General features: G+C 36.6%; 1 protein-coding gene and 1 pseudogene across 1 annotated transcript in view; both read right to left on the bottom strand.

The window, feature by feature from the left end:
* Positions 1-602: 602 nt before the first annotated feature.
* Positions 603-5,497, bottom strand: LOC121481409 (annotated as a pseudogene).
* Positions 5,498-21,642: 16,145 nt separating this feature from the next.
* The window catches only part of ASIC5 (acid sensing ion channel subunit family member 5), a 31,077-nt gene continuing 26,009 nt past the window's right edge, over positions 21,643-26,710 (bottom strand). Inside the window, exons 9-10 of the mRNA XM_041739136.1 lie at positions 24,216-24,307; positions 21,643-22,126 (exon numbers count right to left, since the gene is read on the bottom strand). Of these exons, the coding sequence (XP_041595070.1) occupies positions 21,936-22,126; positions 24,216-24,307 (283 nt within the window). The 3' untranslated portion in view covers positions 21,643-21,935. The remainder of the gene's footprint in view (positions 22,127-24,215; positions 24,308-26,710) is intronic.

Below are 26,710 nucleotides of genomic sequence, written 5' to 3'. Positions count from 1 at the left end.
TACAGCAGGCTGCAAAATAACAGGGTGTTCATAATTCCTTGATGCATTAGTATAACTATTTCTTCCACCAAGGCACCATTTTTTGGATACTTCCTTACTTTATTAAGGGTAACAGGGTACTTATATATCGAAATGTTTACAAGTTTTCAGTGACATTTAAATTCTGAATTATCTTTCCATAATTAAGTTTCTTTAGGCCCAGTGCTTTGCGTTTTATAGAAAACACTTATCCTCAGGTCACAAACAGGAAAGAGGATAATTTGCAAGTGGTACAAAGATGATTCCAAACCTCAGCTGGCCGGTTTCCCAAATTGCAACCACTCTTATTATTTAATGAAAATAGAGACCAAAAACAATTGCTTAAACGTTATCACTGTGTGATTCCGCTGACTAAGAAATCCCTGACCTTCAAGCAGTAAGCTGTGATTCGGCAACCTCAGAACACTAGCAAGGCTTCATTGTGAAGTGTTTTAGCAGAAGACCACAAATCGTGTTTTCCTAAGAGGAGCAAGGAACTATGAATGTCATTTAGTAACGCATCGGAACGGCATTGCCTAGTGCCAGAGCTGCACAGAAACTCCTGGTCACCTCTTCTTCATCTATTATTTTGGATAAGCTTTCACAATCCTGCCGTGGCCCTGCCCGCCAGCTACACAGGCAGCCACCAAGCCATACTGGTCCCCCTCCTTCTGTAATCTTTTGGCAGCTGCCATGACCACCTGGCAGCCGGTGGCTCCAGATGGATGTCCCAGGGACAGCGATCCACTCCAGTTGTTAAACTTTTCCAGAAGAGGTGATCCAACCTTGGTTTTTCTACCAATGTAGTTTTGTGCAGACCAGTTGGAATCCGTGGCTTTAAAATTAGCCAAAATCAGACCTGAGAATGCTTCGTGAAATTCAAAGGCATCAATATCATTCATCCTTAATCCTGCCCTTTCCAGAGCTTTTGGAGCAGCATATGTTGGCCCAAGTAAAAGTTGATCTTTTCGATTCTGAGACATATACACAAAATCCCTCAGATACGCCTTCAGCTTACAACCCATGGCCAGAGCTTTTTCCTCTGCCACAATCAACATTGCAGGTGGACCATGAGATAAGAAAGCAGAATTTGCAGTTGTCCCAGTGCCAGAGGGCTTGATGAATGCAGGTTTTAGTTTGACCATCTGTTCCCAGGAGGAAGGACCAATACCATTATCTTTGGTAACTGTGTCTTTTCCTGGTACTTTGAAGGGTACAATACCAGACAGGAATCCTTCACCCTGTGCCTTCTTGGCCGGCCTGCGTGAGCGTGTACTTGTCCTGGTCCAGTCGAGAAACAGTCAAGGCAACAACCAGTTGGTCTGTAGAGTGGCCCCAGGTCTCATTAGTGGAAAACTCAGCCACATTGGGGAGCTCAAGCGATAGGAAATTCAGTCTGAATTTCGAGATTAAAGACAGTCACTGACCCAAAGTCTTGGTCTTACTGAACTCAAGTACCATTTTCCTTGAATGATAAATAGGGATGTCACATATTAACTCTACACCACCTACCACGACCACATCACACTGCCCAGAAATGATCAAGCCAACAGCTATGTTGGCTTGGTTGGCAGAGAGCAGGAGTCTTGTCAGGGGAACCAGCTCCAAGGGCAGCCTCTCTAGCCACATTGCTAGTTTTCACTTCCTGTATAACTGTGCCAAAGATGTTATAATCAGCAACATCCTTTGGAACATTGGTCCAATGCAACAAACCGGAAAGTGCCACTCTAGCCAAATTAGGTGGCATCAGATCCATATATGATGTGCATGACTGCAAAAAATGGAATGCAAACACCATCCACCAGTATATTCCTTATGTTGGGTTTGGCTAAGTTTTTCTTTGATTTGGTCTGGATGGCTGGGACAGCTCCTAGCTGGGAGGAACAGCTCAGGGTCTAACAGAAAATCCGAAGACCCATTTTGATGCATTGGGAAGACTTTTAAATGTGTAAATCAAGATGGAAGTCACTCTGAAATCTTTGCTCTGTCCTCTCAGGCTCCTCCTGCTACAGGCACCAAAGGTTCAGCCTCAAGTCCCAGAACTAGGCATCCAAAGCACCATATTTTTAAAGTTTGTTTAGAAATTGCAAGGGTTGGTCTCTATCAGCATAGTCAAAAATAAATATAAGGTCAGATGTAAATTTGAGTCGCATTAGATATGTGAAATTTTAAATTAGAAATGTCTGGTGACCACACTTTAAAAAGTAGAAAGAAACAGGTGCAAGTGATTTAAATAATGTTTTATTTAACCCAATCTATTCATGTAATCCATATATGATATTATTCCTTATCTCAACCTAAAACTTTGAAACCCAGTGTGTATTTTATATGTGCAATACATCTCAATTCAGTCTAGTGTTAAATGATAAACTAAGGTTTATTAAATATTTTGATAATTTATTTAAACAAAAATCTATTCCAAATGGGTAGCACCATTCTGAGAGTGGTTAGGAGCACTCCACGGATAGGAGGCTTTTCTAGAGAGACAGTGGAGGCAAAGTAAGGAAATTATTGATTGGGTATAGTTTAAAGCCTACATAGCTGTTTCTGATTGGTTGTCTTTGGGTTTCAATTTCATAACCTAGAGGCATTTAAAGGATTAGAATCTTGGGTCGTTCATGCAAGCTTCTATGGCATTCTAGCCACATCAGTCTAATGGCCTCCTCGTTTAGTTAACTTAACACCAGCCACTTTTCAAGTACTCAGTGGTTACTAGAAGCTGATCGCACAATTCAGGTCTAACTACACAGGATATTGATGGATCTTCTGTAAAAAGTGAATATTCACCTGAAATATTTGGTTGTTTTGTTTCTTCCTTGCCAGCACATTGAATCATACCTTGTTATTTATGAAAACAAAACAAAAAAATTGCTGAATTGTTGAAAGTGAAAGGGGTCATGGGATAAAGAAAAAAAAGTATATACGTGCTTATGTTTTTTAATTTAATTTATAATATTCAGTTTTGAATAGAGCCTTTGAACTTTAACACTCCACGTATTATAACATAATATAAATGGTGATAAGAGTAATAAAGGAAAATGAGCTCTAGCTGAGAGATTCTTAGAAAAATATTTAAGGAAAGAGAAATTGGACCTTTTCATAAGTTGCTAACAGAAGCAACTTAATGTTCTAATATTATAAAAATTATAAAGAATGTTGCATTTTCACTTGACAATTCTCTTGCAAGGTTTGCAAGAAGAAATTATAAAGCACCAAGCAGCACCTATTGTCTTCTGACAAAGCTAAGACTATGAAGACCTAGTTTCTCATTGAGTAACCACCCACATTCCATTTCTCCTTTTCATTTGTATTCCTGTTAAAAGTTGCTCTTTCCCTGTCGACTGAGCCTATTTTTACACTTGACAAGAATATTACCAAAGTACTGACTGAAAATGAATTATGCATCGGATAACTACTAGCCATTTTGCACACTTGTGGAAGCAATTTTTACTTCACTTGGGCTCAATAACATATTCCTGAAATGTAGGAGCTCTTCAGACATTAGTGGGATAAAATGTGCCTATCATACTGACCACATGCTCTTCTCTCTCATGCTAAAAAGTTGTTCCTGATTTATAAATTTTTGGAGATTCGCAGCTCTTATATATAACTCATTGCATTTGTTAAAATGTTAATCTCTTTTTTTTTTTTAAATTTTTTTTTTTTTTAATTTTTTTTATTTATTTTATGATAGTCACAGAGAGATAGAGAGAGGCAGAGACACAGGCAGAGGGAGAAGCAGGCTCCATGCACCGGGAGCCCGACGTGGGATTCGATCCCGGGTCTCCAGGATCGCGCCCCGGGCCAAAGGCAGGCGCCAAACCGCTGCGCCACCCAGGGATCCCAAATGTTAATCTCTTTTAAAAGTTCTTTTAAAAATAGTGTGAAAACTGGAATAAAAGGTACAAACCTTGGGACACCTGGGGGACTCTGTGGTTGACCATCTCCCTTTGGCTCAGGTTATGATCTTAGGGTCTTGGGATCGAGTCCCACATCAGGCTCCCCACAAGGAGCCTTCTTCTCCCTCTGCCTATGTCTCTGCCTCTCTCTCTCTCTGTCTCTCATAAATAAATAAATAAATAAATAAATAAATAAATAAATACCTCTAAAAATAAAAAAAATTTAAAAAAACCTATGCTACTGATGACAGTGAGGGGTAATACCACCTACTATCCCTGTCACTGGTTCCCTTATGAGCCCAACAGTATTTTGAACATTACACATGTGCTGATCCTTACAGTAACCCATTGGTCAATACTGTTATTCTCACCTCCAGTGTATTTTATTTTATTTTTTCAAATGGTATCCAGCTTTATTAAAGATACTTGTCGTAAACAATCATGGTACTTCAGGCAGGACACGAGCAGACAATCCTTAACAGTATACAACAACTTTCGCACTCCTTTCTTCAGCGGGCTACCGAAATCAGTGAGCCACTAGAAAGCCCAGTGAAGTCTTCATCGGATGCTTTGAACATCAGAATGAGGGTTCACAGTTTCACATTTAGCATGTTGTTGAACAACTTTCCACAAGCCAACCCTGCCTTTGGGGAAATGAAAGTAGCAGAATCACCAATTTGAAGATCCACAAGCTGAAAAAGGAAATCCTTTGAGGGAATGACATCTCTGTGGTGACACTGCAAAGTCCAGATCGCCTGACATACTGGGAACCATGTCTGGGGGTCAGGTTCCATCAGGCCTCTGGGATTAAGGGAGTCAAGTCTGTGGTGAAGGCAGAGAAGAAGAAGAGAACATAAATAATGAATTTTGGTTTTTCACACTATAATACGTTTGTGCCAACGTGGCTAATGTGTGTCAATATTAAGGAATCCCTCCTCCTGGAAACCCAAAGGAAGTTTCTCAAAACTAGAAGGGAAAAGGAGTCCCCCCCCCCCCATATCAATCTAGCTTGGGGGATATGGTATTAGTGACATATGCCTTTCCTCCGAAACAGCAATGAAATGCTCTGTGTGCTAAAAAAAAAAAAAAAAAAAAAAATCCCACGTAGCTTAAAACAATCCCACATTTTTATATAATTTGATAAAAAACAGTATTTCAAGCTATACAGTCACCAGAGGTACACAGTTATCAAAAGTGCACACATTTTATGTGGCACGGCCTGCGCGCTTAGCTTTCTGTGTCTGGTCTTTTTGGCCACCATCATTCTCTGTAGGGTTATTTCCTCTTGCCAGCATCAACTTTCACCTTTTTTTCCCCTTGAGCACCTTCCCTCCTTTCTTTGCAGGGGCCTTTTTAGGCTTGGGCTCGGGCTTTGGAGGTGCAGGATAAGGCAACCTTGCAAATCTCTCATCCTTCACTCTGACTTTATGTCCTTTAGCATCCCCTTCAGCCTTCGGGCTGAGATTGGTTACAGTGGCAGCAGAACCTTGGCACTGGACATGGGGAGGCAGTGGCACATGGCATTTTGGCTGCCCTGGGCTCATTCTTGCCTCTTCCTCTTCACACTGCTGTACCTCCATTTTACTTAAAAGGAAATGGAGCACATCGAGTTTGCATAACTTGCTAGAAGTCAAGCAAAGTGAGTGGAAGAGTGAATAATTACACATGGCAACTAGACGCCAGAATCCAGGCTGCCAACCAGCATGCTCTGGTGACTGCCAAATTATAGAGAAGCAGAGCAGTTGGCGAGAGGTCAGCTTCTGATGTGAGTTTTAACATTAGATTATTATCTGTCAGGTGATTGAGTTCTCGTTGGACAAGTGAGCATGGAGTGTAGGGAGATATTATGGGTGGTTTTAGCCTCAAATCTTCAGACTAACACTGAATGGCAGGATTTGGAGGCATTGGGGACACTGGCAAGGGGCAAAAGCAGGTCCAGAGAAGGGACACATGATGAAACTCTGAGTAGGTCACAAGACAATGATCACACATATAGACCAAGAGGATCATCTGCTTTGCAGCAGGAGATTGGTTGGAAGAGCACCATGGCCCATCTAAGGACAATAGGCTTATGTTTTGCCTGCAAACCAGATTTGCCCTAGACTTTTCAGGTTGTAGGAGTGTTTTATGCCAGTACTACGCTCTGATGGGCCGTACAGGTAGGGATAGAAAGTCATTTACTGTATCCCCCATTAAGGCACTTTCTAAGAGTGCAGGCTCCTTGGATGTTGAGTGAATGCTCTGTGAACGCATCCAACTCACTCTCATGCGCCTTGCCTACATCCCGGAGCATTTTCGTTTTATTTGTAGGGGTTGCTGACCCAAAGAACTCATATTTATAAAAATAAAAAAAAAAGAACTCATATTTATTTTCCTCCTTATGTCCTCTAGCAAAGTGTCTCAGAAATACAGAAGAAATTGTCCTGATTTCCCATACCTTAATTTAGGGCTTTGCTTCCATCGTACTTGGGCATAATCCATGGCCATTCTTCTATTTGCTAAAATTTTGTTGACTTGCTTTCTTGTCAAATAGACTGAGAGAATGCAGGTCCAAGGCTATGTATCCAGTCTAGTCCCCACAGCCAGGCTACAGCTTTGCCACACAGTAGGAGTTCCGGATTGTTGTGTGTCCTTCTTCCAAATACTGGAGAATCCACTGGGAAGGGGGTATGATATTTGCATAATTTCTAAAACATCTGTGTTTTCCACTTAGCACTTTGTTCTTTGAGTGATTGTGGATTTATTTATTACAGCCTTTTCTTCACATACAGGTTCTACAATCTGTTGTTATTCATTTAAATTAACCTAGATTTCCCTATAAATACCTTTCACTTTCCCCACTAGTGCAGGTGTGTACATATGTGAATATACGTATCTTAGAAAATTTATAAGATGTTATTAACCACACTTTTATTTGCTTTATTTTTTAAATTTAAATTCAATTAGCTAACATACAGTACATTATTAGTTATAGATATAGTTTTCCATAATTCATCACTTGCATATAAGTGCTCATCATATCACATGACCTCCTTAATGCCCATCATCCCTCCACCCACCTCCCTCTAGATTTAAAATTGTAATTGTATGTACTAAAGAAATTGAATCACAGACACAAAGATTTGAATTTTATTTTATTTTTTAAAAGATTTTGTTTATTTATTTGAGAGAGTGCATGTGCACCTGAGTGGGGGAGGAGGGCCAGAAAGAGAGGTAGAGGGAGAAGCAGACTCCCTGCACAGCAGGAAGCCCCAGGAGGGGCTCGATCCCAGGATCCTGAGATCTTGACCCAAGCCAAAGGCAGTTGTTTAACTGACTGAGCCAACCAGGCACTCCCATAAATCTATATTTAATATAGAGAACAAAGGACAAAAATGCAAAGTCTTAACAAGTTCCTAAAAATTTTAAATATATGAGCTCCCAACAGACAATTTGCTAATGGATTAGCACTTTAATTAGTATTTTGTATATTTAAAATATTTTATTGTATTCAACATTATCTTTTGTCAAAAAAAAAACATCAAAATTATGCTGACCTTCATTCTAGAACTAAAACATCTATTAGGTTATCTTAGAAATTTAATCACCCATGGTTTTTCTCAAAAATTTTTAAATGTGATGAACTGGGTTTGCCAATGCACTTGTCTTTTTCCCCTGGTAATTTTTTTCAGGTGTTTGCCGTAAACAACAACTACTTTAAGTGTGAAGATGAAGCATACTGTCCTCCTGGCTCTTACGCAGAAATTCACTTAGGAATTACATATTATTTACATGGGATTATATATCTTTATCCACATTTTAATGACACAATTTAAGTAGATTTTTCAATTATTTTCTACTATATTATGTTAATAATTCAAAAATCATCAAATTGTTAAAAATCATTTTTGAAACGTTACTCCTTATTAAATTAAAGCATGAATCAAGCTAAATAGCAACAAAAACAAAAGTATCAACATTAATTTAATATCACTAACATGGAGTAATATATTTCCATAACAAAAAAGTACCATTTCCCAGGCATAAGTTATTTATGTGGCCAAACTTGACTAAAAACAAATATCTCTATGACACTGAAATATGAAATCCTTACTCATTCTTCTGGTGTTGAGCAGGTTCCAATTGAAGAAAGGACCTGGTTTCTTTAGTGATTCATATTATGACTCTGACTTGAGCAGCAAAGTAAATAGTGATATTAGATTATAACCAAGGCTATAAGAACAAACTTCCTGAATCCATATTCATATAAATAAATGACTGAATAAATCAAATAAATGAGGGAGAAGAGACAGCTCTTCCTCCCAGAGTAATGTCAGTAGAAATAATTATTAATGGATCAACTACTTAGGGAGAGAAAGGAAGAATCTAGAAGTCTAAGTACTAGATCTAAAATGAAATCAAATTAACCAACAGGTACCTGGAGCAAAACTATTCCATATTTTTGGCTAGGAGATTCCCTTAAATGTAAAATGTAATATAAATACTTAAAAACAGCTTACTGTGTTATGCTCTACTTAGTTTAATAAAAAAATTTATTTCTCAGAAAATATGCTCGCTATATATATATATATATATATATATATATATATATATATATACAGTATTTTTCTGTTTATATTTTTTGTATTTAGAATTACAGGGGGAGCCTTGTACAGGGTAGCTTCAGCCCAGGGCCTGATTCTGGGGTCCTGGGATCGAGTCCCATGTTGGGCTCCCTGCATGGAGCCTGCTTCTTCCTCTGCCTGTGTCTCTGCCTCTCTCTCTCTGTGTCTCTCTCTCTGTCTCTCATGAATAAATAAATAAATAATTTTTTTAAAGAATTACATAATTTTGTACCAACCCCTTTTACTCAATGTTATATGCAAGCATTTTTCCTTGTCTTTAACATTTTTCATAAAGTAGATATATAATGTTTACATAAAATTTCATCTAATGGATGGACTATGATTTTTCTCAACTGGATTAGCAGAGCCAGGCCTCAGCACTAAGACACTGGAGACAGAGTGAGTAGTGAGATCCAGCCCATTTTTTCTGGTGTATGTGGGTTACCCTACTACACTGAAGTGGGACCTGCTCCCTCACTCAGCACATGTTAACTGAGCTCCCACAATGAGCCAGACTGTAGTCTAAGAGGAAGGGATAGATCAATGGAAAATGGGCAACGTTCCTTGTACCCTGGGAGACTACATTCTGGGAAAAGGTGACAGACAAGAAGTAGAGCATTTACTAATACAAAAGTATACTAAAGAACAGAAGGTGATATGTTTAATGGGTAAAAAAAAAAAAAAACAGAATAAAGGAGATCAGGAGTACAGGAATGGGGCTGGGGCTGCTTGCAATTTGAAAACGGGAGTTGAGATTGGCCTCAGTGAGAGGCACATGAGCATATACTTGAATGGTATGAGGTAATTATTGCAAATTTTTGAAGGAAGAACACCCCAGTGCTTGACCTATGGCAGGTTCAAGTGACATACATTCCAGAAATCAGAAGGATAGTGTACCTGGAGCAACCAGGCCTTCTAGGTCTTTCTAGTTTCTTTAAATATGAGAAAGAATGTATATACCAGGGTGTCTGACACAGTTCATAATTATCCCTTGATCCAGTGTAATAGATTTTTAAGATACCCAGCATGCACTGCTACCCTCAGCATGGAAACTGCATGCTTTTGGCAACTACCTGTCCCCTAGCTCCTGGTCATGGTTTTTATTTTTATTTTTAATTAATTAATTAACTATTTATTTATTTATTTATTTATTTATTTATTTATTATTGGAGTTCAATTTGCCAACATATAGCATATCTGGTCATGGTTTTTAATGACTAGTTATTTTTTCATTATATAGCTGATCCACAATTTATTCATAGTTCGTCACTTGCTGGGTATTGGAATTCCAACTTTTACATTATCGTGAATAATGCTACAATGATGTCCTTGCTTATAAAGCATTGGCTTCTTCGTCATAGTTGTGGCAAATATTTTTCTCAGTTGCTTGGTTGTTGTTGAATACACTTCATCATATATCTCATATACAGGATTTTTATGTTGTTAAATATACCATTTTTAACATGTTAAGTGTATGTTAAATATACCATATATATGGTAAATATACCATATACCATTATACCATCATACCTCTATGATGTTTCTCTGCCTCTACATGTAGGAAGTTTTTAATCATCTGAAGAGTGTATATTTGTAGTCTTTTACATTTTATGGTTTTCCCTCTTGTATTCATCTTGATTGATATTGAGTTTATGATGGTATATAAGAAATAAGAATTGAAATTGTAAAATCCAATTAGCTGGCTGCAAATTCAAATATGCTTCTTTCCCCTAATGTGTTGTAACGCTGATTTATTAGGTACTGAACATTTGCTGGGTTTTGTTTTAGGGTTATCCAGCTGTGCCATGTACCTGCTGGTCATCTCTCCAACAGTACTATGGTGTTGCTTCCAAAAATTCTTTTTAAAAAATATTTTATCTTATTATTTATTCAAGAGAGACAGAGAAGCAGAGACATAGGCAGAGGGAGGAGCCTGCTGTGGGACTCGATTGCAGGACCCTGGAATTATGACCTGAGCCAAAGGCAGATGCTCAACCATTGAGCAACCCAGGTGCCCCCTCTTTATGTAAATTCTTAAAATACTTTTAAACATCTGGTAAGAAATATTCACTACCCCTTACCTCAATACTTACTGCTTTTTTTTCCCTCTGAAATATAACTATGTTTATATTATTGAATAAAGATAAATCTTAGTATTATTAAATTTCTAAACAAAACAAAACAAAACCATGAGTCCAATAGGCTATTGATTAGAATAATAAACCTATTTAATAATTTAGCAAAACGCAATTTTTCAATTCCTTTGTCTCATTCTATATGTGTTTATTTTACCTCTTTCAATATTTTCATAACTTTCATCATAAAAATCCTGAATATTTCTGAAGTTAGTTTCTGTACATTCTGTACGTTAGTTTTCATAATTTGCACTAGATTATTTTTTTTCTAGGTAATCATTACCTTTACAAATAATATTGTTTTTTTTCCTGTTTTCAATCACTATATCTAATAATTATCTTTTTAGTGACTCACTGAATTAGTCAGGACTTCCCACACACGGTGAAACATTAATGTGCTTCTCTGTTATGTCCCAATTTTAATGGCAAAACTTCTGGACTTTCAGCACGAAGTGTAACCCAGACCGGCAGCTCAAGTTTGGTTTTTTCTACAATGTTATGAAAATTTCCTTCTTAGTTTTTTTAAGTCCTTTGTATATCCAGGCAGAGATGTTGACCTTTATCAAATAACTTGTTTAGCATTGATTAAGATAATCAGCTGTTTATATGCTTTGAAATCTTATACCGTATCAATGAACTACTACATATTAAACTACTCTTGCCTTCTTGAGATAAAAATCTACTTGGCCACAGTTGGTTAATCTTTGAATTAGGTAATTAATGTGATAATACTTTTAATTTTATTAATTTGTTGATGATTTTTCTTATATTTAATCAATATATAGCATACTGTATATTTGTTCTGGAGGCTTCTCTAGCTTGTATGCCTAAACTACCGTTCAGTTCCTGTTTTCTATTCTCCATATTCTATATGCTTTGACAAATACTGAAATTTGTCTTCTAATTAGGCCTCACATATAATCAAATTTTATATAGTCTTTCATAAAATTTGAATAATATTATATATACCATTTATAATCTGTGAGAATTTTCCAATATCAATCCAAAATATCTCTGGATAATCATTAATTTAATTTAACAAATTTTTTAAAATTAAATTTGTTTCCATTTTTTAACCATTACAAATAATGCTACCATAAGCCTCCTTAATCCTAAATTTTGGTGCCCATTTCTTCTTGGTTTCAGAGAATAAATTTTAAGAAGAGAAATTTCTTGACAATGCTTAATGTGTTTCCAAATTACCTTCATAATGAGATGAATTAGTAGTTTAAAAATAGGTCTGTGTTCCAGTACTGTCGTTAACTTCAAGTAGTGTTGTTAGTATTTTTATATTTATTAAATCTCTAAGGCCCTCATTAATTGTCTGTGTCTCTGTGAGGATTAGTGAAGCTGAGTAGATTTACGTGTATTTCCAGATCATTCTTATTCCTTCTCGGGGGTATGACAAGCCCCCAATGAGTGGAATGTTTGTTTTTACAAACTCTTTAGAAATTACTACGTAATAGAGATATGAGTACTCTGTTAACATGCACATTTTTCTCTAATTTTTATTTCTATTTCTTTCATAATGTTTATCTGCGGTTGAGCATTTACTACTAGTATGTATCCTGAATTGGATTTCTCTTCCTTGTATTTTACTTATTTATTTTTTTCTTATTATTTTTTCTTCCTTGTCATTTAGATTTTCTGACAACCTCTGACCTGTGGAGAGTCATACTCTGTGTAGTAGAAGTATTTTACATTCAGTTCTTTGTCTCCAGCATGCCCAGATCACAGAGATGGATTTCTTCTACAGTTGTTTGAATCATATTTATGAGACCACGTGTCCCACCGTGCAGCATGCAACTTCGTGTCCTTTCCTTCTCTAAATCATGTTTAAAAAATGAGTGCTGTAGACACTTTTTAAAGAATCCTGAATGATAACAATCATGCAGTTCCCATGTAGTAGAGGTAGCCATCTAGTTTTCTTCCTTCCTCCCTTTCATTCCTCCTTCCTTACTTCTTTCTTTCCTTCTTCTTCCTTTCCTTTGTCTCTCTTACTTTCTTTCTTCTCTCTTGTTTTCTGATTATTCACACGTATTACATAAATTTTATCCTCTTTTTTTTAAACTTTAGGGCTTAAAACAACATATTAATCTTTGTGCTTTTCCTACTCCATGTGGCTCTTAGCTGGACACTGTCTAAGAAGAGTTTATTCATTTATTAGGTATCTTGGTCCTCCTCTATGACTTTTTTCTCTCTGTGTGTCCTACACATGGCAGCTGGACTCTCAGTGTTCCAAAGGGACAAGCCCCAACATACAAGGGTTTAAAGGACTTCTATTTATATTACACTTTGACTCAGTCAAAGCAAATCATATAGTAAGCCCAGTGTGGGAGAAGACTACCCATGGGTATGACTACTTTGAGGGATGGTTTATTGGGGGTCATGAATATGAGCCCAGAAAATAATATTACTTTACTAATGGACTTCCAAAATATCCCCAACTCCCACTGTTGTGATGTATATGTCTCTTCATGTGTTTATGTGACATTTCCTCTCTTAGGAGATTTTATGCAAGCATGTATACACACACATATACATAAACACTTATATAGAGATATATATGTACTTTTTTATTTTTATTTTTTATTTATTTTTTTATTTTATTCTACTTATTTTATTTTTTTAATATATGTACTTTTGGAAGAAATACTTATATGTTTACTTTTAGAGATATTATAATGATATTTGTGATATATACGATATATACATAATACAAACATATAATATGCTACATAATATCAAATATATGTTATATATAATACGTATTTATGTCTCTAAGAGTAAAATTGTTGGGTCATAATTATGTGTATATTTAATCTGCCTAAGTACTTGCATATTGATCTCCAGAATTTTATCTGTTAACAGTACTATTGGAAGTGCATGGAGATTTCAATTTTTTTCTGCTCATTCTGTCTCCAACCACAATCTAACCACTCCATTCGAGAAACAATAGTGGCTCTTTTTCAATTTCTACAGGGTGAAGATCAATGACCTTATATAAGAATTCAAGGAGCCCTATAACCTAACCACTCCAACCACTCTTTTTATTCAAAACGATCTCCAGTTCAACTTGATTTGCCTTCCACTCTCTCTAAACTAATCTTGCTATTTGGCAAACACACTGTAAAAATCTGCAGCTGTAAGCTTTTGTTCCAAGCCTCTATGCTGAAGGCCTTGCCTTCTCTCTGTTACCCAAGTTCTACCAATCTGATCCACAGGATTCAGCTCTGTTTTGATATTACCAACAATGCAAAGTTATTTCTTCTCACCTTCTCTGAACTATTTTCTTTCAGTAAGCATTCTGAAACTTAACCACGTATTAGTATATTTATGCATATAATCATAGTATTAGAATATATGTATATATATGTACATGTATCATCATGTACTAACTTTTTTCTCTGTCTTTCAAAACAAATGATTTCGTGCATTTTTTGAAGATTTTATTTATTTATTTGACACACATAGAGAGACCGTGTAGAGGGAGTGGCAAGGAGAGAAGGAAAAGCAGGCTGCCAGCAGGGAGCCCAATGTGGGGCTTGATCCCAAACTCCTGGGACCATTGTCTGAGCCAAAGGCAGATGCCTAACAGCCTGAGCCACTCAGGCGCCTCTGATTTAGTGCATTTTGTGTAGGAAATCTCCTTTTGGGTTCAGGAGAATAAAGAAAATAATCTGAAGGTGATTTTAATTTACTTCTAGTAGAGAGAGAAACTATGCCGGTGCCTTAGAAGAATGTACTAATTTATTCAACACATCCAGGTCACTGACAGAATTCATATTGAACTGAATGGTATACTGTGATTTGTCAGCATATGAAACATTTAAATGACATTTAATACTCAATTTCCATGAGTATGACATCACTGGGGAATTTTCAGTTACCTTCTGAAAATACAGCCTCATCCTGGGATCATTGCCTGTCAAGTTTCATGTACCTTTAAATCCATAATTAAAACTCTAAATCTTTTATTATAACATATAGCTGTGGTGGAGAGATTAAAAATCGGCTTTCTTTACCATATCTCCCTCAAGATTACCATGTTATTCTTCAAATCTTCCCCCAAAGATTTCTTTCTGTATAAAAATGCATTTCCTATTACAAAAACAGATACCAGAGGCCACTGCTCACTAAACTTCAGGTCCCATCTGGGATAAGGGGAGCAAAATTTAAGAAGCACTTTTCAACAACACAGGATTCCAGGTAACACTTTGAAGGGCTGACCCTCTGCCTCCTGACCAACCTGACATCTGGATGCATTTGGATGCACCATGGGGAAAGTTCTTGGTTGATTCATGGCATTATGGCCAGGAAGTAGCAATGATATATCATGCATTCTTACCTACCAGAAACACATCTCATTTTAGTCCATACATAGTGTTTCCACAAATACATTCCTCTAGCCTGAGTCTGGCATCCCTTAAGCCATGGCCCCTTAAAAAAATACTACACTTTATTTATTTATTCTTAGCTGTTTTATGTGTCCAGAAAAATTGAGTGGGAAGTACAAAATTCTCCTATACACCTCCTCCCAGCACTTCCCCTTCCCCCTCTTGTCGATACTTTGCATTAATCTGGTACATTTGTTACAATGGATGACCCAATACCAATGTATTATTATTAACTAAAGTCTGGAGCTTACTTTAGGGTTCACTCTTTGTTTGACACATGCTATGGATTTTGACAAATGTCTAATAACTTATGCCCATCAGTACAGTATCACACAAAATAGTTCCATTGCCTTAAAAATCTCTCAGGCATCACCTACTTCTCTCTCTCTCTCTCTCTCTCTCTCTCTCTCTTTCTCTCTCTTTGTCTCTCTCTCCTGGAGCCCTGTCAACCACTGATTTTTCTTTTTACTGTTTTCAGGGTTTTGCCTTTTCCAGAAGGTCATATGGTTGGAATCACACACAGTATGTTGTCTTTTCAGACTGGCTCCTTTTACTTAACAATATGCACTTGAGTTTCCGTCATGTCTTTTGATGGCTTGATAGCTCATTTCTTTTCATGCCACTGAACTTTTAATACACGAGGTTTCCTAATAGCCAAATCCTTCTTGATTAAGGACACAAGCCCTTTCTCAGGATGGTTAGCCAGTATTATGCTCCATCGGTTTAGAAATCTCTGTAGTCTTTCGTTTCTATACATTACCTCTCCAGGCCAGGCAGCCTCTGGTAACACCTAAATCCCTTGGCTCCACACACCAAATCCTGTTTCTCAGGCACCAAGTCTCAGGATAGTGAGACAACGCTGGCTAAGCTCCATAAGTGCTGTTGCTACTTTCTACCTGCTGTATTTTATGCACCTCCATGAATAGTGCCCCCCAGAGAATGGGAGTTAAAAATACTCCGCTTCCAGTTTCAGTCCTTCCTGAAGATTCTTTGAGTGAATCATTACTGATTTATGGCTATACAAAAGTATGAATAGGATAACCATGACTCAAAAAACAAAACCCAAAGTTGGATAATTCCAACTTGCTCGAAAAACAGGCAGGCCTCCAAGGGACGCCAGTTCATATCTTTTCTTCAAGTACCTCAAATAGCATTATTGGGTCAACTTTATAGTTTGGCATCAGGCCACTTTTCTCTCTCCGAGGAAAGCAAATGAGCATAGGGCCCTTGTTTTGAGGCTGCCTCTCAGGAATAAAATGGTGGTATTCTTTCCCAATGTTACTTGTCATTTATGTGCTGTTTTCCCATCTTGCACGGTTTCTACCTATCCATTTTTTTACCGGTCTTAACACAGACTTGGCCTCTCTAGGTGAGAGTTTCAGATTCCCCCATAGCATCCCCTCACAGGCAAGTAGCAGAAATAGCCTTCCAATAGTGTTCCCTTTTGTCCATTTCCAAGAAAAATGTGCCATTAGGAATGTAAAGACTATGGAATTATTGCTACTACAGCCAGTGGGCCAGCACTTCCAGGTAGTCCCAGGTGAGCCCCATAATGTGGAAAGGGTCCATTTGTCCCTGTAGGAAAACTTATACTTTCAGAGTAATTGGCATTATGGTGTCAATTGTTTGCATAGCGGCTCTTCCCTCTTCCAGCACATACAGGTACAATCCTCGACCTAGTACAGCTAGATCCAGTCAAATAAGGAAATTATTTTTGAGATAAGAAAATAGATAGTATATGCTTGCATCGTCCTCCAACATTCATTCTAATCCCCATATTCTTTCAAAAGAATCCTTCCCAGAGGTGTTCCTCCTCCACTATCCCTCATATTCTGATAAGGTGTGCATTTACCCATGAGTCAGATTGGCTTTTTGTACCTCTATCACACTCTCCTCATTTTTAGCAAGTTGTTTTGATGCCAGTTTGAGGGTGGCAGGAGATTAACTAAATTTCTCGCCTCATCTTGGTACATTGATAGCAGTGATGTGTCTCCTTGATCTATGAAATGTAGTTGGTAGAATCAAACAGGAACACAATCTGTTGTTCCAAAGCCTTGAGGGGATTGGCTTCAGTCAAGGGTAATAAAGCCCAAAGTAGGAATCATGCCTGTTCTGATCAGAACCCATTTGAAGTCACCTGGTATTACTGGTGAGGGTTCCATCTGGGGTTACTGGTAATCTACCTACCAGCTCTTGTCCTTGAGAATGGATTGGTTCTTTGAGGGCCTATGGGCCTATTTGATTGGCTATATAGCTTGGCTATGGGCCAATCCATTAGTTTATAAATATTTAAATATTATTCTGGGGATGAGAGTCCCAAGCTTCAGTATTTCTTTTTTTAAAGATTTTATTTATTCATGAAAGAGAGAGAGAGAGACAGAGACAGAGACACAGGCAGAGGGAGAAGCAGGCCCCATGCAGGGAGCCCAACACAGGACTCAATCCGGGGTCTCCAGGATCACACCCTGGGCCAAAGGCAGGCGCTAAACCACTGAGCCACCCAGGAATCCCCTCACGCTTCAGTATTTCTAATTATAATGCCTCCTATTATGTCCATTGTATGGACTTACCCTGCCTTCTTCAACCAAAGATTCACCGTTCATAGGGTGAATGGGGTTGATTTCCAAACTGACTCATATCTGTCAGTAAAGAGTTTTCCATCAGTGTATCAGGCTGCTAAAACAGAGAGGAAACAATGATATCTGGAACATTCAGCAATAGGAGATCACTATTTGGGGGATTTTTGTCATTGGCCCTAAAATGCACAGTTACGACCTATTCTTGGATGCAATGTACTCCCATCCTTCCTTTCCTTCAGAGCTGCCATCAAAGGTGCTTTTGTGTGCACCATTTCCATTTTATCAGCGAGTTGTTCTGTCTTCATTGGACAGAACTGCAACTGTACTAGGGCTTAGAATTATTTGATGTCTCAGTGGCAGGATCTGTCTCCACCAAAGCCTGGTAACAGACAATGTTAAGGATGGTCTGTAGTTGCTGCAGTCAGTGACTTGCAGGCCTAAATTTCTACTCTTTTGTGCTAAGGTGCAATACTAGATCTCTGTCAGGGAGAGGAGTCTTCAAACACCCATTTGACAATACTTCCAAAATCATCTGTGCTTTATTTAAAATTAAAATATTAACTATGGCTAAAAATTGGGTAATCCTAAAGTTCTTATTTAGCATGATGAATTAAAATTGAGCAAAAGCTGGGATCCCTGGGTGGCGCAGCGGTTTGGCGCCTGCCTTTGGCCCAGGGCGCGATCCTTGAGACCCGGGATCGAATCCCACGTCGGGCTCCCGGTGCATGGAGCCTGCTTCTCCCTCTGCCTGTGTCTCTGCCTCTCTCTCTATCTCTCTGTGACTATCATAAATAAATAAAAATTAAAAAAAATTGAGCAAAAGGTGAAACTGACTTATTTAGGCTATAAACCAGTAATGGGAAAGCCGTGTATTTTATATAATAAGTGCATTCCCTTATGGGTTCAAGTATAGGTAAAGCCACAACAAATTTTTTTTTTTCTTTTTCGCTCTCCAATCTGCAGTTTCTTGTTAGCACTAATGTCATCCCCTGCGGCTCCGATGCACACTCCCAGTGGTTCTTTCAGGTTTTTGGGTATTCACCTTCACAGCTTCAGTTGAGTTCCTATATGACCCTGTCCCCTCTTAACAGGAGGGCTATGTAAGGGGCCCAAACCTTTATTGACTTCCACTATTATTTACCCCAGGGTTGTATCACTGGAGGATGGTTCATTCTCGGTTATCATGTTACAAGCCTAGGGTTGCTCATACCCATAATATTTCAAATGCTTCAGAACCACTCCATTTTTTTTCTGTAGGTGACAGAGCTGTAACTTTGTCTTTCAAAGCACAGACTCTTTGTATCCCCACCTTCATCCATTCCCAAAGAAGTAATACTTGTATATTTAAAATTCTAGGAAATTGTTCAGATGCTGACCATGGCAACTAACCAAAGATTAATGCTCATCCCAAATAGTCTCCTCCGTTCCATTGTGTTTTCTACTCAGTTATTTTCCTCTTGATCATTTAAGCAAAGAAATGAAGATAGCAAAGATTCATAGGGAATTGATGGTACTTTTCAGCCAAGTGGTCCAGCTCTCCTCTGACCTGTTACCAAATAGTATGGAGATGGTGAATTTGTAATAGTCATAAAGTAGCCTCATGAGGGAGCACTGTATCTTCGCAAGTTCCCACTAGAACTTTGGGCAAAAAATAAGGCCCATTTTGTTTGTTTGTTTTGTATACCAGTCTCGATTTTACCTTGTTTTGTGTTTCATTTTCTTTCCCTTTCCTCATCAGTAATTTCACTTTTACAAAAGTGATTAACAGAAACTGCAGCCTCCTATTTTCCATCATTTCCCCTTTCATTCAACTTATTTCTTTCCATCAATTTTTCCAACTTTCCAAAGCTAAAGTCTATGAATAAGATTGGTCTCTGGCAATCTATTTTAGAGCTTTTGCTACTCTAAACCAAGGTCATGATGACAACCGTTAGGCATCAAAATCTCACGAAATCCATAATATTTATTGTTTTCCCAAAGTAATTCTGATCTATTGATTTAAGGATTCAAAAGCTACTCCTTATATTGCTCTGCATTGCCCAATTCTCTTGACTGGCATTGTTCCCGAGTCTAGAGTCTTGGATTTTGGGTATTAATTAAGAGAAGTGGAGCTTACATTCTAAGAATCTCTGTTCTTAATCAATTACCTTTTTCATTATAACAATCCTTATTTAATTGTTTTTAAACAATATATACTTGTGATTTTTAAAGCATAGGAAGATAAGTTAGTGAAAGTCATGTGAAATACTTAGAATTTCTTATAATTCAGGATTCATCAAGTCCAAAAAATAGGAGGCATCCCAATTATATTCTGCTACTTTCTCATTTTATGTTAGGCATGCAACAATACTTATGAAATCCTTCTTCCGTGACTCACTCACAATACAGATTATTTAAATAATTTTTTCAACATGTTGAAAAAAGAATAAGAATACTATCTCCTAGGTTTTGCTAAATAAATTTGGAGAAGCAGAGAAGAATTATAAGTGAGAAGCTGCCTTGTATTAAGCCTGAGATTCAGTCATACTAATATTAACACAACAAATGATTTTTCACAAACATCAAAACAAAACAAAACACATGGCTTTGCAGCCAAATATTTTATTCTATTTTTTTTTTGGTCCACAGGACAGAGAAATGGGTGAATTTTTACATTGCACTCTCATCCGTCTTATATTTTCTGTTTATTTACCTTGTTTATTTCATTTTGTTCTATTTCCCCACCTCTCATTCCCCCTTCCACTGAGGCAATCTTTCTAATGTGTTTTTTATGTAAATACTTAATGCTATATTTTTGTTTACTTTTTAAGTACATGTTCTCTTAAGACATATATATGTTCTGTATACATGCATATTTGATTTACATGAACTATTGCATGATAGCCTTTGGGAGTGTTTCATGCATTTAAGCTTTTTTCTTTTTTTTAAAGGGAACTTTATTCTTTTTTTAAATTTTTTTTTTACTTATTCATTTAAGACACAGAGAGAGCCAGTGAGAGAGCATGAGCAGAGGGGAGGGGCAGAGGGAGAGTGAGGAGTAGACTCCTTCCTGAGCAGGGAGCCCAACTGGGGGCTCGATCCCAGGACCCTGAGATCATGACTTGAGCTAAAGACAGACGCTTAACTACTGAGCCACCCAGGTGCCCTTTAAGCTTTTTTCTACCTAACAGTTTATTTTTAAGATTTATCAGTGTACTAATATCTGAGAGTGATCACATTTAATCCATAGTGTCTCTCTGCTGCTTTATCTTCCATAGCATGTCCTCACACGGCTGACAGTGGGGAGACACTGACTGCTATGTAGATGAGGAAACTAGTCTGTCACATGTCTGTGAGAGAATTTCTATGAAGTATTTATCATGGTTGGGATTTCCAAGTCATGAGGTATACATATTTCTCATTTGCCTGAGTCCTGTCTGATTGCACTGGCTTCATTTCCAGGGCATTCACGCTTGCTTATAATTAAACTTGAAAACAACACCTTAAGATTTTTCAAAAATTATTATCATGTGGCCAGAGAGGAAAGAAGATCCAGTAATACTAGAATGAATTTGGGGGAGAATTTTATGACTCGATAATTATTTCTTAAATGTATTTGACATGACCTTTGAATAATTCAGCATCAATTGAATATTCTGAGAGGCTAAATCAGGTTGATTTTCCAAAAGGGAGATGGGAACACTGCAAATCTTGAATTTTTTCTCTAGATTAAATAAGTAGATGGAGATACTTGGAGGAAATGACAAAATACTATGTGCTCCCAGTATACCATAAATTTAACTTTGTTTTTAAATAGATTTATTTTAGGTATTCACCTGAGTAGGAAATAGAGATCCCTGCCTCTCCAAAAGTTATATAGACAGTAGAAGTCTCCAGACAAAATAAAATTATGTTGAATTTTAGTGAAAATAAAGATTATCTGAAATTTTGGAAAACACAAATTACACATATTAGTTTCTCAATAAATAATTATCTTGTCTCCTCATAGAGTTCATTTACCAGGTCCAATCTGCATATCCAGTCATAAAGCATGTCTTTTTTGCATTACACACTCATTCATTAAAAAAAAAATTATAAAATGCCTACTACACAATCTCTACTGTTACAGGTGCTGGGAATTCAATAGTGAAAAAATGTGACAGTACCTAATATATATATAGATATAGATATATAGATATAGATATAGATATAGATATATAGATATATATGTATATATGCTAAAGTTATATAACAATGAATTAGTCATGAATAAATCTGAAGGTATTATGAAAAGAAGACCAAAAGCTTTTGTCCCTCATGAACATTAGCATTCTTCTATGTGATTTCTCTTCTCCAGATGATGCTCAGGTGGAGGAGCCCCCTGTGTCATTTTGGGTATCTTCAGCAAGAACAAAATGCATATCCAGTAGAAATTGGTGAATATATATTCAATAATTTCTATAATTGTAATCATACTGGCCCCACAAAATAGGCCCAGCTGGCCGCCAACATCTGCTGCAATAAAATCAAAAACTCAAAAATTGAATGAATCATTTTTGTAATAAAAAGCAAATTAAACATTACTAGAATTTAAATTATTTGAAGCTAATAAGTCAATTGTAACTGATATTACATTAGATAAGTTAATTGTATTATTTTAAAAGTTTGGTATGAATAAAGCAATGGGCAACTAATAATATCTTAAAATAATATTTATATAAATCATCCCCAAAAGGAAAAAGTTATAGAGAAAGAATTAACCAACCAGTGCCTTAAATAAAAGACAGGGGAGAGAGAGAGGGAGAAAGAGAAAGCAATTATAAAACCTTTCCAAAAATATAACTCAAAGATTTAGGAAGACATGAAATCAAGGCAAATTATTAAAACATCCTAGACAATTATAAATCCATTTCCATGTGTTGAATGAAGAACAGAAATGTAACCTTCAGATGGCTTTCTTGAGTGATGATGTTTTCCAGCAACAAATTCCAAGCAATTTGGAAAACTATTTCTTTTTAAGCATTTGTAACATTTCATCCAACAACATATTAACACATATTGAATTAAAATTTTTATGTTTAAGAAATTTTAAAAACCTATATTTATCTTTTTTCTTTGTGCTCTTTTTGTTGTAAAATGTGACATAAAATTTACCATTTTAATAGATTTTAAGTGTATGGTTCTGTGGTATTAAGTACCTTCACACTTCACATTAACAACCATCCCCACCATCCATTTCCAGAACTCCTTCATCTTTCCCAACTGAAACTCCACACCCCATTAAAAAAATCTCCCCAATCCCCCACTCTCCCTAGCCCCTTGCAACCACTATCTAACTCTTTGTCTCTATGAATTTGACTATTGGAGCACTAACTTCTTAAATAGATTACATTATGAATCTTATTCTCATTTCCCTGGGCCATTTTAGGATCATGCTATTTTTGTAAAGCATGGTAATCAAGTGTCAATTGCCCCTAGAGCTATGAAGAATTTATATATTTCCTCCTCATTCAGGGGCTCAACTGCCAGTGTGTGACTGCTGTCATTTTGCCTGTGTCTGACTCTATCGTCTCCTATATGACTTCCTCTAAATTTTAAATGAGATCTAGGAAATCAACAATTAAATTTGTTAAGGATGTGAACGGACAATTGTTGTAACTTAAAGGTTGAATTTTGCTTGCTCAGTCTCTTCAACCCAGTCTGGGTGGAGGTCTGAGAAGCCTGATACTCTACTCAGAGGTAGGATTGTTGAAACACTCAACAGTAGTCATTTGCTGGGGAAGAGGGTGGTGTCTGAAGGGAAAGTAAGATGCTGGGTGTGGATATGAATGTCAGCCTCTTTGTGAAAACGGGTGTGAGGTTTACTGGAGGTGTGTCTGAGGAGTGGGAAAGTGTCAGGTTTTTTTTTTGAAAGTGTCAGATTTAAATGACAGATGAAAGACAAGCACTAATATTTATAGCACAAATGTCCACAGTAGCCAAACTACAGAAGGAGTCCAGATTTCCATCGACGGATGAATGGATAAAGAAGATGTGATATATATATATATCACATTCTATTCAGCCATCAGAAAAAAAAAAAAAAGAAATCTTGCCAAGACGTGGAAGGAACTAGAGGATATTATGCTAAGTGAAATAGGTCAATCAGAGAAAGAAAATTACCATATAATCTCACTCATATGTGGAATTCAGGAAACAAAATAGAGGATCATAGGGAAAGAGAGGAAAAAATAAAACAAGAAGAAATCAAAGTGAGAGTCAAGCCATAAGAGACTTTTAATCTTAGGAAACAAACTGAGGGTTGCTAGAGGGGAGGGGTTTGGGGGAACAGGGTAACTGGGTGATGAACATTAAGGAGAGCATGTGATGTAAGGAGCACTGGGTATTATAAGAGACTGATGAACCAATGACCTCTACTTCTGAATCCAATAATAGATTATATGTTAAGTAATTGAATTTAAATAAAATTTAAAAATAATAAAAAAAGAAAGGTAACCACTATCTCTTCTTCTTCATTGATAAGCTAAAAGCTTAAGTACAAAAGGACAAAAAAAACCTGATAGGAGATGTCTTAAAAATTGAGAAATGACTAAAGAACACTTACCAAGTAACTCAGACACACTCACTGCTTTTTGCTGCTGAGTTATCTTATAGTTTAAGTCACTATAGTTTATTTCAATGTTCACGAGATTCTCCCTGAGGATAAAAATAGAGTTAATCTAGCTCAAGATTGTCAGCAATACTTTTAATTCTTATTTGATTAAAGTAATATTCATTTTTAATTCAAATGTCATGTAATGTTGAATGAAACACAGCATTATGGTCACAAAGCTTCATTTGGAAGTTACACTTGTCATGTTGGTATTTAGAGAGAAGAATTTTTTCCAAGATCCAATCATTTTTCTATGCCCTACTCCTGAGAAAATTGGAAAAAGCCATTAAATGTAAATATCTATTAAGTAGATTGGAATATTTATATACATTTAAGTGGGTGTCTAATTTGAATTCAAATCTGTGTCCTGGTTTGATCCTGGAGAAACAGCATGGTCTTCCTGACTCTTGTTTCCTCATCTGTAGTAGGGATTTTAGAGGGGGGATTTTAGAGTTGTATGAGGAGAAATTAAATAATGTGTGGAAAGAATGGCACAGAATCTGGTATATACTGGATGTTCAGTAAATGGTAGTCTTTTATTTTATATCCATAATATATTAAGGCAGAGACTCTGCTTTCTTAATATTTTCTAGAAATTTTTAAATGAGACTAGAGTGAATAAAAGCTGTTTTAAAATAACTCTTCAGATAGTCTTGGATACCCTCTCACTCTCTGTCTCCAGCTTAGACCTTACTTTGAACTTCCATAATATATCCAATTGTCTTGTCGTATTTTTACTTGAATATTCTATAGGTATTTCAAATTGAACATATTCAAGCCAAGCTCTTGATATTTCTTTATTTATAATGTAATAACACTACATAGCCAAGTTCATGCATAAATATTAGTTTTATTTTAAAAATATATACAAAATCCAACCACCTCTCACCCTATTCACTGCTATTACCTTTGCCTAAACTCTTATCCCTCATCTCAATTTTTTCAATAGCTTTCTGATTGGTCTTTCCACTTTCAATTTTAATGTATTTCTCTGCAATATATACATATCTTCTTTTCATCACACAATAACTAAAATAATACTTCTGCAACTTGCAAATCGTATCATTCTTTTGCTCAAAACTCCCCAGATATGTCCTAGTATACTCTAACTAAAACTCCATCACCTTACCTCTGCCACCTATCTCACTTTGAACTGTCTCATTCCCTACCACTCTTAGCCATTGCTTACAGTGTTTCCTGTCACACCAATCTCCATTCTTTTCTATCCATTCATGAAGCATGCTGTTGGCTTAGGATCTCTCTCCGCATTTGATTTCCCCTCCTTCTGGAATGTTCTCCCACCATTTACTGAGGCTAGTTCTTATATCTCCTTTACATCAGCAGTTTTAAAAGTGTGGTCACAGATGCTTAAGGGTGCTCAATATCTTTTTTGGGGGTCCACAAAAATAAAAATTATTTTCATAACATACAAACATATTATGTGACATTTTCACTGTCATTGTTATTTAAATAAGTTACAGTAACCATGTTTACATGGAACATCATTTTTACTTGAAAGGATGACTGGAAAACTATGGTTGTTTAGGCTATGATATTTGACAAATATTGTCACAAAAATGAAGAAAATGACTTGTTGCTTCAAGAGAAATAACTGATATGATTTGTAGCTAATAATAAATTTCAAGCTTAGCTTTTATGTTACAGTTATAATTTTGGAAAATTTCTGTCTACTATGATGAGCTTGATAACTCCCAACTTTTAAAGGCTCTTCTGATAAACAATGATATTAAAATGAAATGTATATTATATAAGAAAATGGATCAATATTTGGAAGATCTGCACAACTTACAGAATTTTTCTAATGATCACAAAAATGTTCAAAATCATTCATGAATGAAAGATCCATTGAAAGTACAAAATCAATAGATTTTAATATATTTAAGTATGAAAACTTCATTGATATGTTTTGACATTTCATTACTTTCAAATGGCAGCTTTCAAATGCCACCCTTCCCTCTTCTTGACCCATAAGAGATAAGCTGATAAGAAAGTCCATGTACTTCCTCCACTGGCACCTGGGTAAGCTCAAACCCTGGGATGAGACCTCTCATCCAAGTCCTACATCATGACCACAATGAAAGGCAAATCCAGTTGCCTCTCCTTATTCTTCCTAGTCAAGAGAGGATCTGCTTGGGAGATCCCAGAGGCTCATTACATGACCAATGAATTTTTTTTTTCATACACCCTTGTTAAATCTGTGGCATCATAGGCCCCAACATCAAATTTTGAATGGAGAGTTAGTCCCACTCCTCATGGGCAACCACAAGACTCAATTTACAATTAACATTTAAGAAATTACACTTACTGAGTTTTGATGTGTTATGAAAGAAAAGTGTCACATATCTACACAGGCTATTAAAATATATCTCTCTTTCCCAACTACATATCTGCTTGACCCAAGATTTTCTTTATATTCATTAACCACA

The sequence above is a fragment of the Vulpes lagopus genome, chromosome 23 (assembly GCF_018345385.1).
Source record: "Vulpes lagopus strain Blue_001 chromosome 23, ASM1834538v1, whole genome shotgun sequence".
NCBI classification, from domain to species: domain Eukaryota; kingdom Metazoa; phylum Chordata; class Mammalia; order Carnivora; family Canidae; genus Vulpes; species Vulpes lagopus.
This window is presented reverse-complemented; position numbering and strand designations above follow the sequence as displayed.